Genomic DNA, 15493 nt, shown 5'->3' on the forward strand with positions numbered 1-15493 from the left:
TCGCGAAATGATCAAGTATGACACATAGAATGGACCTGCTATCCCCTTATAAATAAGAAAATCGCATTTCAGTAGGCCTTTAAGCTTACCAAGAACATTTGACATTTTTATACAGTCACAGAAGGAACTGAGCAACAGTACAGGGTTTCCCCTATATGTATCTGATCGTGGCGCTCCACGGCTGAAATTAATCCGCCACGCATCAGAAAATAGGATTTTTTTTGTACGTGGAAACAAATTAAAGTAATATATTGTATGACTGGATATACAGCTTATATTATTTAAGCACGATGGACTAGTGATGCGCAGAAAATGTGGCCACTGAAAAACTTTGATCATCCGTAAGACCCACCCAGCCCTTAGAGCCAGTCCTTGTCCTGAAGTTAAGGATCTGCCTTGCCGACTTCTCTTACTTGCATTGTTCTAACAGCAGTGGCGATTACCAAAGGCTGTAAGGGAAGTTCAGCTTCCCCTAAAATATATAAAAAGTGGTCAAATATATTATTTTGTGTTTGCATTTAAGTTAAGTTAAACTTAACTAGTTAATTTCATGGACTAAATGCGTTATAATGCGTTTAATTTTAGTTTAGAATCAGCTACTTTGGCGACAGCGGTACAACTTTTTTTCATTGATGTAGTAGTGTCACAGTGCTGAAGCCAAACTAGACTGTCATTGAATAAATGCTTGATGTTGTTCCTCTCACGGACGCTGAAAGGGGGTTCCGCATGATGATTGGATGATTTGTCTTGGCTGAATACCTTTTTGATTGACAGCAAAATGAAGGAATCAGCAATCTTGAAATATAAAACACTGCCATTGCATTTTTCAACTTTCATTCTGTTCCTGTTATGGTGATATTTATAATTTTTTTAAGTCAAGTTTTCTTTGTAAAATCTAGCATGTTTATATATTTTCTCTGTTATTGGAGACTGTACTTATGTTTAAAGAGTAGATGAAAAATAGCTCCCCCTATTTAAAAGACCAGCAGCTACCACTGGTAGACAGCCTGTGTTACATTGTACAATAATAACAATTTTAATAATAGAGCAAAATGATAAAACCAAAATATGTTAATACGAAATGTTAATAACAAAGACTTATTTTGAAATGTATGTAAATTATTTGTAGCAAAAAAAAAAAAAATATTTATATATAAACATCATTAAACATATGAAAATGATGTCAGATTGGCCACGCCCCCACAACTACATGTAGATTTCAAGCTCGGGGAAACCCTGCAATATGTTATTATTATCCTCTCTATTCTTGTTTTGATTCTAATTTTGTTTATTTATGTATTGTAAATACCATTTATGATTTAAATGTGTCCTTTAGGGCCTATCTGAGTCTCCGGACCTTGAGTTTGAATATGCGGATACAGACAAGTGGGCTGCAGAGCTGTCAGGTAAGTGATCCATCATCTGCTTCTGTCATCACAGATTTTAGGATTGCCGTAAAGTTATTGCATTTTATTGTAGAGCTCTACAGTTATACTGAAGGACCAGAGTTTCCCACCAATAGGAAGTGCTTTGAGGAGGAATTCAGAACACATGGTATGTATGCCACACACAAACGTGAAAGAATAACGGTAAAATATAGAGTAGGTGTTACATTCTTCTGTATTGGTCCATCAGTGTCTGATAAGAAGTGGACAGAGCTTGATGCCCCTCATCACAGGGCTCACACCATGCGACTGCTGGACGGTTTGGAGGTGACTGCTCGTGAGAAGAGGCTGAAGGTTGCTCGAGCCATTCTGTACATGGTTCAGGGTGCGTCGTCATCGTCTCGCACTGCAAACTTGTTCATACTAAACAAATTTTTTTTCGACATAGGAACGTTCGGCGAGTGCAGCTCTGAGGTGGAAGTGCAGCATTGGATGAGGTACAACACCTTCCTGCTGCTGGAGGTTGGCGCCTTTTCTGCTCTGGTGGAACTGCTCAATATGGAAGTCGAGTAAGTATTCTACTGGTTTTCTTGCCTTTCATTTATAAATATTATTAAATAAGCCAAAACTGTGTTACCACTCACATTTTTATTGCAAATATTTCAAATTCTCAAGAAACAACACAATAGTTGGATATTAGTGATGTAGCGGTATTATAAATACCTCTGTATTTCGGTTTCAAAGTTTTCTCAATAATACCGTGATGTGTGATCGTATCAAACGAAAACTTGGTGAGTGTAGATTTTTTTCTGCTGTTTTAACGTTGGCCGGGTCTGTAAATAAACTACATGTCCCAGAATCCTCTGCAAAGCGCGGGAAAGGCAAGGTGGGGCGTTGAATGCCATAAGCAGGAAGTGAAGCGTGTTTGTACTTGTCATAGATGAAAGGAATTGTTTTTTTGGACATTAAATCTGTCCATAACTGGTTGAGTTACTAACAAACAACAAACAAGCCCAGGTCAAAACATAACCTCTTTGGCAGAGGTAAGAAAGTCTGCGTTCTACAAAGCAAAGCGCATCCTATTCGTTTCGAGGGTTTCCAAGGCGACTAAGAGCCAGCCAGTCTCGTCGCATCGCACAGCAAGAAATCACCCAAAAAAAACGTTCAACGCGGGGTATACGAGTAAACTAAAAAATTACTTGATACACCCTTAATCCATCCATCCATTTACTACCGCTTGTCTCCCTCGATGTTGCGGGGGGGCTGAAGCCTATTCTAGCTGCACTAGGGTGGAAGGCAGGGCTGGAAAAGTCACCACCTCATAAACCATCACACACAAAATATATTTGAAGCCAAACATCAGTTGGTGAGGTATTTACATAATTAAAAGTTTTATCGTTAGTTTACTTTTCTGAGAAACAACATTTTCCAGACTGATAATGAAATGACCACTTTAGCGGACACTGTTTCTAATAATGTAAAAGTTGAAAGACACTAAACTGTACATTATTTACAGTTGTTAAACTGGGTGTTTACATTATTACTTTAAAGACATCAACTGTGAGTTAGTCTTTGAAATAATTGTTTGAAACAGTAGATGTTCCTGCACAATTTTTTGCACTTAAAAGTTCTTGTTTGTAGTAATAAATATGATTAGAACATTTTAGCATTATGTTTGTGTTCAATTACAATAAGTGTGTTATCTTCAACATTCCTGCCACTTCATTATACACACCATGGCATTTTTACCAAGTTATTTTTTTTGGACATATACCGCAATAATATTGTACTGTGGCCTTAAAGGCCTACTGAAACCCACTACTCCCAACCACGCAGTCTGATAGATTGGCGTGGCGAAGTTGGTAGAGTGGCCGTGCCAGCAATCGGAGGGTTGCTGGTTACTGGGGTTCAATCCCCACCTTCTACCATCCTAGTCACATCCGTTGTGTCCTTGGGCAAGACACTTCACCCTTGCTCCTGATGGATGCTGGTTAGCGCCTTGCATGGCAGCTCCCTCCATCAGTGTGTGTGTGAATGGGTGAATGTGGAAATACTGTCAAAGCGCTTTGAGTACCTTGAAGATAGAAAAGTGCTATACAAGTATAACCCATTTATTTATTTATTATCATTTATATCAATGATGAAATCTTAACATTGCAACACATGCCAATACGGCCGGGTTAACTTATAAAGTGCAATTTTAAATTTCCCGCTAAACTTCCTGTTGGAAACGTCTATGTATGATGACGTATTAAAGATTAAAGATTAAAGATACCAATGATTGTCACACACACACTAGATGTGGTGAAATTTGTCCTCTGCATTTGACCCATCCCCTTGGGGAGCAGTGGGCAGCAGCGGCGCCGCGCCCGGGAATCATTTTGGTGACTTAACCCCCAACTCCAACCCGTGTTGCTGAGTGCCGGGTCCCATTTTTATAGTCTTTGGTATGACTCGGCTGGGATTTGAACTCCAACCTACCGATCTCAGGGCGGACACTCTAACTGAGCGGATATGCGCGTGACATCACGACGGCAACGGAAGTATTCGTTCCCAATGTGTCACCATACAAACTGCTCTGTTTTCATCGAACAATTGGTGAATCTTTTGCAATTTGTTTAATGGACAATGGAGACTGCAAATAAGAAAGTTGTAGGTGCGATCGGTGTATTAGCAGCGGACTACAGCAACACAATCAGGAGGTTGTGTTGTGTTTGAGCTGGATACAAGACACACTACCGTGAGTACAGCTTTGGCTTCCAAACATTTGATCGCTTGCCCGTACGTGCGTGTCGCTATGTGCATGTCACGTACGTAACTTTGGGGAAATATATGTTTCTTGCCGACTCTGATGGCGGCCGGGGTGTCGTCGGAAGCTACAACGCTCCGTAGTTAGCTTCAATTGTTAAGCTTCGCCAAGCTGGAAATTATTAACCGTGTATTTACATGTTCATGGTTTAATAGTATTGTTGATCTTCTGTCTATCGTTACAGTCAGGGTTTTTTAAAATTGTTTCTATCTGCATTTGAGCCTGATGCTATCACGTTAGCTACGTAGCTAAGTTAGTTAGCTTCAATTGTTAAGCTTCGCCAAGCTCGAAATTATTAACCGTGTATTTACATGTTCATGGTTTAATGGTATTGTTGATCTTCTGTCTATCCTTCCAGTCAGGTTTTTTTAAAATTTTGTTTCTATCTGCATTTGAGCCCGATGCTATCACGTTAGCTCCGTAGCTAAAGTGCGTCAACGATGTATTGTCGTGGAGATAAAAGTCACTGTGAATGTCCATTTCGTGTTCTCGACTCTCATTTTCAAGAGGATATAGTATCCGAGGTGGTTTAAAATACAAATCCGTGATCCACAATAGAAAAAGGAGAGTGTGTGGAATCCAATAAGACCTTGTACCTAAGTTACGGTCAGAGCGAAAAAAGATACACCCTGCACAGCCCTTCACTCTAACGTTCCTCATCCACGAATCTTTCATCCTCGCTCAAATTAATGGGGTAATCGTCGCTTTCTCGGTCCGAATCTCTCTCGCTCCATTGTAAACAACGGGGAATTGTGAGGAATCCTTCCTCCTGTGACGTCACGCTACTTCCGGTATAGGCAAGGCTTTTTTTTATCAGCGACCAAAAGTTGCGAACTTTATCGTCGTTGTTCTATACTAAATCCTTTCAGCAAAAATATGGCAATATCGCGAAATGATCAAGTATGACACATAGAATGGATCTGCTATCCCCGTTTAAATAAAAAAATTTCATTTCAGTAGGCCTTTAATACTGTGATAATGTCGTACAGTGAGATTTTGATGCCGTTACATCCCTATTGGATATACTTTAGAGGGATAACCCTGCCCGGGGTGCCAATTTCAGTCCGCAACTAGTTTTTATACGGGCCCTTGACATATTGTTAAAATAAAATTGATTAATATTGATATGTTATTAATACTGCTGTCAAATGAGTATTTAAAAACAATCAAATTAATCACAATTTTGTATTTGAATTAATTATGATTAATCAAATGTAGGGCTGCAACTAACGATTAATTTGATAATCGATTAATAATCGGATAAAAGAGACAAACTACATTTCTATCCTATCCAGTATTTTATTGAAAAAAAAACAGCATACTGGCACCATACTTATTTTGATTATTGTTTCTCAGCTATTTGTAAATGTTGCAGTTTATAAATAAAGGTTTATTAAAAAAAAAATATATATTTTTTTTTATTTAAAAACTTTTTTTTTTTTAAAAACTCTGCGCATAGCATAGATCCAACGAATCGATAACTAAATTAATCGGCAAACATTTTAATAATCGATTTTAATCGATCTAATCGATTAGTTGTTGCAGCCCTAATCAAATGTATAAGTACTATATAATAATTTCAATCAACTTAGAAATTGCAATTGATTTACAAAAGACTCCAATAATTGGACACAAATGCAATTTTATTGTTTGAATAGATTAGAAAGTAAAAGAGCAAATTAAATTATACATGATTAATTCAATAGTTTTTTGTGATTAATGGCATGAATTAACTTATTTTTTACAGCTTTAATTATTAGATATTCCACAGATTTTCTTTTTCACCTATAAGACAAAACTAATTTGGATGTTTTGTTCAGGTAGTTTAGCAGATATTGACAAACACTGGTTTGCTTTTAACATCTTTAATGTACAAAATGTCTTAAAATGGCCCCAGCATTTTTCTTAATGCGGCCCTCGCTGGAAAAAGTTTTGCTTTAGAGTAGGGCTGGGAGATATGGCCCAAAAAATTATCACGATTAATTTTGTTATATCATCCGATCTCGATTAATGTCACGATTATTTTTTTAAAATTAATGTCGGGTTGTGCCGTGCAGGATTATAGCGAGTATCGTTGCATCCATCTTGTAACAGACATTTCCGTTATGTTTGATCGAGGTAATATATGCTAACAGCTGACACCTGTCCTTTTGTTCATATGTATAATTGTGCTTACTAGAGGTGCAACAATACAATAACCCACAATGTGGTCCTTTCCTCGGTTTTCGGGCCACGGTTTTGCTTCTTTTTCGGTACATTTTGTGGGAGTAAAGAGAACAACTTTTTTTCCTCTCAAAGTTATTTTGTTATTGTTATTTTGCTTGTCATCAAGAAGTGCATCCTGCAGTAAACAAATACTGCAAGACTTTTACTTCAAGGTAACATTTACTAAACAACACTTTCAAATGGTAAATTATTATTCGCATTGCTTAATTACTTGTATACATTAGTGCTTCTCACCAGTGCTTTGGCAAGCAGTGACCCCGATTGTGGAGTTTTTTAAAACTCAAATTCTGTAGCATATATTGAATACAATTACATTAAAGTGCAGTTTGAATTTGAGGTACTGTTAAATAATGTATACCAACACATAAAGCAAGAATAATGAATATTTCAGGAACAAAATGTTTTTTTATCCACACACTCAAAATGTTTTTGAATACAGTGTCTGTATGCAAGTTTTTTAGTACATATTAAATCAGAGGTGTTGAATCTTTTCAGACACTTAAACAAAAAGTATGATTAAAAAATATTAAGATATAAAAATGCGTTTATATGAAGGTCCTGGGTTTGATCCCGGGGTCTTTCTGTGTTTGCATGTTCTCCCCGTGACTGCGTGGGTTCCCTCCGGGTACTCCGGCTTCCTCCCACCTCCAAAAACATAGGTTGATTGGCAACACTAAATGGTCCGTAGTGTGTGAATGTGAGTGTGAATGTTGTCTATCTGTGTTGGCCTTGTGATGAGGTGGCGACTTGTCCAGGGTGTACCCCGCCTTCCGCCCGTGTGCAGCAGGGATAGACTCCGGCGACCCCGAGAGGGACAAGCGGTAGAAAATGGATGGTTACTCTGATTAAATTAGTGGGTGTGTTTATTATCCCCGTCGGGACTAATAAAGACTCCTTGGAGTGCCTGCAAGTCCGCATTCAGGGCAGGATTACTGGGGCGCTGCAGCAGATAGTGAAACTAAAGCCTGTCACTAAAGCCGTTGCTCCTCCTAAATGTTGTTTCAATGTCTATGCTAGTTTTAGTCATGTTTTTATTTTGTTTTTCTGGGCTGCACTTCCAGCTGTGTAAGGGGAAGAGGCACAACGCTGATTGAACATTAATTACGTCGTGACGGGCCTGATTTTAGCGCGGTAGAACAGGAGGTCATGCACATACACAGACACAAACACTTTTACAAAAACACACGCAAACGTACACACACACATTCACAGACACACACACACTCACAGTCAGTAAAGTTGGATTGTTACGTGCAGGATTACACCAAGCATCGTTGCTTCCCTACTGTTTACTACTGCGGTAACGTCTAACAGACAGGTCCGCCATGTTTGAGCGAGGTAATATGCTAACAGCTGACCACCGTGATCGAACTCCAATTAATCGCGATCACGATCATATAATTGCCCAGCCCTACTTTAGAGTAGTTTGTGTAGATTACAGATTTACTATTGACTGAAAATGATAGCTGACAACACAAGTAAGTAACAATATATTTCCTATTATGTTAGCCGCATGGGTGATAAAAAAAGCATGGTTTCCTCCCACCAACTAACAAGAATCAAATTATCACACTAGATAACAAACCTTATTATAATTTGTTTGTAAAATAATAAGAAACGTTTGTTTTTTTCTTCCTTCTTTCAGAAACAGCGCCGCCTGCAGCAGCGCGGTTAGAAAACCTGCCATCTCCCTCGCCGACAGCACGGATCTCAGGGTGCTGCTCAACATAATGTACCTAATGGTCGAGACCATCCAGCAGGAGGACCCTGCTGACATGCCTGATTGGAGAGTCATCAGGGAAACCTTCAGAGCGGAACTGGGTGGGTTTTAATTGGCGGCGCAACATTAAGAACACCTGCGCAAAGAACAAGAGCTGGGTCAGCAATACTGCCTTTGCACCACACTGTTAGAGTGGTTGCAAACACACTGTTAGAGTGGTATTGTGTATCGTTATTTATTTTAGTGTGTTTCATGTGGTATCCAACTGGGCTCCCTAAGCAGTGATGTAAATTCTTGTTAATCCAGGTTCCCCGCTGTTCAACAACGAGCCCATCGCGGTCATGCTCTTTGGGATGGTCACCAAGTTCTGCAGTGGCCACGCGCCTCACTTTCCAATGAAGAAGGTGTTGCTGCTTTTGTGGAAGAGCATACTGGTGAGTAATATGACTGTCCAGTCTTTCCCTTAAAGTCGTCCCTCCTATATCGGGGATAATTGGTTCAAGACCCGACAATGAAAATGGGGATGTATATGATTTTTTTTTTAAAACTGTTTCTGACTTTCTAAATAAGTTTTTTAAAAACATTTTTATAGCCCCTTAGACATGAAATAACAGCCCTATAGTCACCTTTACTCTCTTTTTACCCTGTACAGTAGACATGCCATCCAAGTCGCTGCCGTTGTGTCCTTGAGCAAGATAGTTCACCCACCTTTTTCTCAGAGACCCACACTATGTATAAATCTGAGTGAATGTTTGTAGCAGGATTCTCTTGAAAAATCGATTATAATTTTTTAATCTCAATGGGTCTTTCCCGAGTACATAAATGTTAAAAAAATTATAATAGAAAATAATATATACTGTAGTGTAATACATGTAAGACGCTAACCTGTGAAAATTATCTGCCGTGCAGTACAGAACAGTAGGGATGTAGTGAAAGAAAAAAATGATATGGTTATCATTATTAACACAGTATTGTTGAATGTGTTCAAAAAGTACTCATACACACACGTAAGTTTTACGGTATATGAAAATTATGTACAACAAATAAATAGCCACGCAATATATTTATCGGCAGAATAAATATGTTGTAAAATAATATTGTTATGGCTACTTAAGGGACATGTTATTGTCATTTCAGTGTTTATATGTTTTATTTTGTAAAAGTTTGTGTTTTTTAATGATAAAGAAAGAAATATGTGTTGGGTGCGTCACATACTGGTCATGTGACGTCACGCAAAATCCTGTTGTCATATTACTTTGAATATCAATTGATCTCTCTGTTCCAAAAGAGCACAGCTTGTAGGTTTAATGTGCAATTTAATATCTTAGTTGCTCAAACAGTAATATGTTTATCCAAGTTTAGATTCGGGAATGTTGTTTTTTTAATGGAGAAAGAGGTCAATATCTCGTTTTCAAGTTAGCATTTAAGCTAGCAATCTAGCTTGCTTTTCCAGTAAATGAGCAGTGAGTAACTGATAAGTGTTATCAATCATGTTTTTTCAATAACTTTAATTTAAAACAATATTAGTAACAGTGGAAAGTTAGTTATACCGTTTATAGTTACATCCATAGAGTACAGTAACTTAGATGTGCTGTTTTAGATTTCAAGAGTGTTTGGCCATTTTTATGCTTGAACATCTTAAATTTTGTCCAAAAATGCATAAAATGTGCTCAAATATGCATTTAATTTAGTATTAATAGAGTACTCTTAACAGTGGGGAGCCGTGATACGATTTTTTCAAATAAATGTATTTTGAAAAACCACGATAGAGTATTACTATTAGACACCACCAATAAGTTCAAGGCTAAATGTCTCTTTAACACAGCATTTATATTTCTGTCTTTGAATGGTTGCTTGTTGAAGTTCCTCATCTGCTCTATTGCGTGCGGAGGAGCAATCACATTGATTGAATGATGCGTCTTTGAATTGTTTTCCGTTTCTGTCTTATTTGAAAGTTTGTGAAACGTAATTGTTTTAGAGCGATTGCAATACAGCCGGGTTTGACCCCACCCTCCTCCAACCCAAATGTAACTGTAGAGAAGAGATGGCAATAGGAGCGTTGCATATGACGTCACATCTGTTTTTCTTCTTCATGACTTATATAATACGATGGTCAAGCAGCTTGAGCATAGCATTAAAACAAGTGAGAGTAAGTGTACAGTTTGAGCAGAAAATGCTGCATTGCTGTTCTGTTTTTGGGTGTTCCAATTGTTCAAATAGAGAGATAGAAAATAGCTTACATAGAGTCCCGAAAGAATTGGCTCATAAAGGTACTAAAGTCAGGAAAAAACGAAAATGCGTTGAAGGAAATGGCTGTTAAAGGCCTACTGAAATTATATTTTTTTATTTAAACGGGGATAGCAGATCCATTCTATGTGTCATACTTGATCATTTCGCGATATTGCCATATTTTTGCTGAAAGGATTTAGTATAGAACAACGACGATAAAGTTCGCAACTTTTGGTCGCTGATAAAAAAAAAGCCTTGCCTATACCGGACGTCACAGGAGGAAGGATTCCTCACAATTCCCCGTTTACAATGGAGCGAGAGAGATTCGGACAGAGAAAGCGACGATTACCCCATTAATTTGAGCGAGGATGAAAGATTCGTGGATGAGGAACGTTAGAGTGAAGGACTAGAGAGGCAGTGCAGGGTGTATCTTTTTTTCGCTCTGACCGTAACTTAGGTACAAGGTCTCATTGGATTCCACACACTCTCCTTTTTCTATTGTGGATCACGGATTTGTATTTTAAACCACCTCGGATACTATATCCTCTTGAAAATGAGAGTCGAGAATGCGAAATGGACATTCACAGTGACTTTTATCTCCACGACAATACATCGTTGACGCACTTTAGCTACGGAGCTAACGTGATAGCATCGGGCTCAAATGCAGATAGAAACAACATTTTAAAAAACCCTGACCGGAAGGATAGACAGAAGACCAACAATACAATTCAACCATGAACATGTAAATACACGGTTAACAATTTCCAGCTTGGCGAAGCTTAACAATTGAAGCTAGCTAACTTAGCTACGGAGCTAACGTGATAGCATCAGGCTCAAATGCAGATAGAAACTAAATTTAAAAAAACCCTGACTGGAAGGATAGACAGAAGATCAACAATACTATTAAACCATGAACATGTAAATACACGGTTAATAATTTCTAGCTTGGCGAAGCTTAACAATTGAAGCTAACTACGGAGCGGCGGCGGGCGTTGTAGTTTTCGACGACACCCCGGCCGCCATCAGAGTCGGCAAGAAACATATATTTCCCCAAAGTTACGTACGTGACATGCACATAGTGACACGCACGTACGGGCAAGCGATCAAATGTTTGGAAGCCAAAGCTGTACTCACGGTAGTGCGTCTTGTATCCAGCTCAAACACAACACAACCTCCTGATTGTGTTGCTGTAGTCCGCTGCTAATACACCGATCGCACCTACAACTTTCTTATTTGCAGTCTCCATTGTCCATTAAACAAATTGCAAAAGATTCACCAACACAGATGTCCAGAATACTGTGGAATTGTTCGATGAAAACAGAGCAGTTTGTATGGTGACACATTGGGTACGAATACTTTCGTTGCCGTCGTGACGTCACGCGCATACGTCATCATACATAGACGTTTCCAACCGGAAGTTTAGCGGGAAATTTAAAATTGCACTTTATAAGGTAACCCGGCCGTATTGGCATGTGTTGCAATGTTAAGATTTCATTATTGATATATAAACTATCAGACTGCGTGGTCGGTAGTAGTGGGTTTCAGTAGGCCTCTAAAAATATCACTTTTAATCGTCTTGTGGAATACAATCGGACTGCTTGTGTCTGCAGCGATCACTTTGTAAAATGTTTGTTTGAACATTTAATTTGTTTGAGAAACTTTCTGTGATGCAATCGAGTATATTCTCTACTATATTAGTAGTGTTTGATAGCAGAACTAAACGTAAAGAAAGGACAAAAGATTGCATTAGTTGTTTGTTCTTTTGTGGTTGCTGTGCCTAAATATAACTACATAAGACTTGCTAGTGCAAATAAACTAAGACCTAGTATTTAATATTGTGATTGTTGGTCCAATCCACCGTATTTTCTTTCTCCATTTTCATAACAGAAACTAAAAGCTTAGTTTGTTAGTTGTTAGTTAGGGAAAAAAAGTGCTTTATTCGACACGAATGCCCACATTATAGCGTCTTTAATAATATTTGTTAGCATCAAGAAAATATCCTTAATAGTATTAATAAACTAGATGACTCAACAGCATATACTGAATCTTGATATTGCAAGCAAACATTGCTGAACAACAGGGACATGTATAGCTAAATAATGAGACAAAATATGAACTTCACACCATAAAAACAACTGCGGACATGAATTGTAAATGAGACTAATATTTGTAGCAGGTAATCAACTTCAAACAAACTTAATTTTTTTCTCATTAGCGTCATAATCACAGCAGCACGGCGCTCATTATGTCAATAAAATACGTTACCGCTAGCGATGCACAAATAAGTCCAACTTTCTTCCACCAATTAATGCTTAATTTTTGGCCCCTTTTGGATGGAAAGACATAATGTGCCTCTAATATTTTATTTTCTAAATACCGTAAGTGTCAAGTGAAGTGAAGTAGCAGTAACCTCTTGGTAATGATAAATGTTTTAAATCTTTAAAAAATATATTTTTCTTAAGAGTGTAAAAATCCACTTCATCCCATGTAAAATATTTTTTTCATGATTGCTTTTATATTTGCCTCTAAACCTTCCAAAATAAGCCTCAATGTGCAATTATTAAGGTAAATAAACAGTAACCTAATGGGGCTCAGACCATCGCCTGAAACCCGAAAGTGTCCGGATATGCCTCTTGGTCACATTGACTGCAACCCACTTATACAGTCGGCTGTGCTGACCCCCCTTCCCCACTTCAAATGTAACTGTAGAGAAGTGATTGCAGTACAGATGGCTTGGTTGCGCACTTGCGTGTGTTTGTGTTGATAATCGTTGTTCAAATCCCCCCTACCCCAACAGACACACACAAACACACTTGTCTGTAGATGTGAGGAGCGATCACATTACAGTTCACTTGGCTGCGCATTTTGCATCAATATTTGTATGTTATGCTGGCCATCCCAAAGCTGGAAACGTTTTATGATGACAATAAACATAAAATCTTGCAAGTATCACATCTGGATTACTCTTCCTTTTGTTTATTCAGTTCACACTGGGAGGGTTCGAGCAGCTGCTGAACATAAAGATCCACAAGCGTGAGAGCCTGGGTCTTCCCCCTCTACCGGAGGACAGTATTCGAGTCATACGCAGCATGAGAGCCGCTTCCCCGCCGGCATCTGCCTCCGACCTTATTGAGCAGCAACAAAAAAGGGCACGGCGTGAACATAAGGTACGTACGTATGCGGGTGAAACCATGATAAGGACAACATAGTCGTCAAAAAATACACTAATTGTATCATCAAGTTCTTCCAAGTTAACATTTTCTTCATCAAGGCGCTGATAAAGCAGGATAACCTGGATGCCTTCAATGAAAAAGACCCCTACAAGGCAGACGACCCGCGTGAGGATGAGGACGACAACGACGACAACGACAACTCAATGGAGGCAGAGACTTTCCCACTAGAAAGAGACGAGGTGATGCCTCCGCCCATTCCTCACCCTCCATCTGAGAGGGTGTCCTTCCCCAAAGGGCTACCATGGGCCCCTAAAGTCAGGTACTTGACAGTCAGTGTCTCCGCAGGATTAAGTGCAAAGATCTCAGTTTGTGCAACGGTAACGTCTCTTTTTGTCTATTAGGGAAAAAGACATAGAGAACTTCCTGGAGTCAAGTAGAAGTAAATTTATCGGTTACACACTTGGAAGGTAAGGACAGTAAGGTTATAGTGTGTGAATGCACAAATCAACTGTCTATCCTTGTGTGTGTCACAGTGATACAAACACGGTTGTTGGCTTACCTAGACCCATTCACGAGAGCATCAAGACTCTAAAGCAGGTATTATATCCCCATAGAAATCACTAATCTTCAAAAATAAAAGCCAGCTTCCGTCCTTAATGTGACTTCTCTAATTTTCAGCATAAATACATCTCTATAGCGGAGATTCAGATCGCAAAGGAGGAAGAGTTTCAGAAAACTCCTCTCTCAGGGGTGAGTGGATTCAGGAATAACAATGAAACTGTTGGACACTAACGGAAGGGTTGCACTATAATTTAAGTGCAACACCAAACTATCTTGATCTACTTTAATCTGTTAGCGATAAGTGTGTGTTTGTGTGTGCGTGCATGTGTGTATGTGTATGTGCGCGCTTTCTGATCTTTAGGGGGAAGAGGAAGTGGAGGTGTGTGCCACGGAGTTGCTCTATCAGGGAATCCTGCCTACATTACCTCAGTATATGGTTAGTATTCTCATAACTAGGGATGTACCGATCAGGGATTTATGCTGCCCATTCCGATATCGATCAGCCGATACCAATATTGATACCGATCACGTGTATTAATGTTACATTTAACTAAAGCAAAAATACTTATTTAAATCATTCGGTTTTTGCCCTTGAAGTTCTTCTGTTCCAAGGAATTATTTCCTGTATTTGCAAACATTATCATAAACAACAAAACATGACATTAAGAAAATAAAAATATCGACCTAATCACACTATCACTGACCGTATTCTGATATTACCTTTGGTGTCAACATCCCTAATTTATGGATCGATCCGCTCTCCTTACGTGTCATGCACTTCTGACTGTGACAATGCAGACACATTGACAGTTACCTACCGTTATATTATCCTCTCTCTTACTCTTATTAAAAATAAACACAGTGTCAGTCAGGAAGTCCGCATTTATGATTGCCATTAAAAGGCATTAATCAGCAACGGCTATCACATACTTTTTAACATAAATCGACCGATACTGATCGGTAGTCAATTGATCAGCACTTCCTTTCTCATAACAGTTTTCACCATTTACACACATAAATTTGAGTGCAACAATACTTTTCCGATAGAGAAGAGATTTTCGACCACACAGACATGAAAGCTCTTCTCAACCGGCAAATGGTGCTGGTCTGGGCCCCTCACCACTTCGAAAAGCACTTACATATCACAACATAACGACAAAAAGAATCGACCGAAGTAAATTAATTTGTACTTCTGAGCTTATTGTTATATTTTTCATGTTTTTTGTCTATCTTTTATAAGTATGCCATGGCCAATTTTGCTAATTTGACGTCATTTCCAGACATTTCCACCACCACAGATTGCGATCTTAAAACACGTAATGGCCATTAGGTACACTTGCACAATCTAATGACAGGCAATCCAAAATACTGCCTTTACGAAAATAATCAT

General features: G+C 38.7%; 1 protein-coding gene across 1 annotated transcript in view; it reads left to right on the forward strand.

The window, feature by feature from the left end:
* strip1 (striatin interacting protein 1) overlaps positions 1-15493 on the forward strand; it is a 39176-nt gene that overhangs the window by 8075 nt on the left and 15608 nt on the right. The window contains exons 3-14 of the mRNA XM_062028334.1: positions 1337-1406; positions 1480-1554; positions 1636-1770; positions 1834-1954; positions 8066-8241; positions 8447-8574; positions 13354-13536; positions 13641-13861; positions 13944-14009; positions 14076-14139; positions 14221-14292; positions 14465-14539. Of these exons, the coding sequence (XP_061884318.1) occupies positions 1337-1406; positions 1480-1554; positions 1636-1770; positions 1834-1954; positions 8066-8241; positions 8447-8574; positions 13354-13536; positions 13641-13861; positions 13944-14009; positions 14076-14139; positions 14221-14292; positions 14465-14539 (1386 nt within the window). The remainder of the gene's footprint in view (positions 1-1336; positions 1407-1479; positions 1555-1635; positions 1771-1833; positions 1955-8065; positions 8242-8446; positions 8575-13353; positions 13537-13640; positions 13862-13943; positions 14010-14075; positions 14140-14220; positions 14293-14464; positions 14540-15493) is intronic.

The sequence above is a fragment of the Entelurus aequoreus genome, linkage group LG01 (genome assembly GCF_033978785.1).
Source record: "Entelurus aequoreus isolate RoL-2023_Sb linkage group LG01, RoL_Eaeq_v1.1, whole genome shotgun sequence".
Taxonomy (NCBI): Eukaryota; Metazoa; Chordata; class Actinopteri; order Syngnathiformes; family Syngnathidae; genus Entelurus; species Entelurus aequoreus.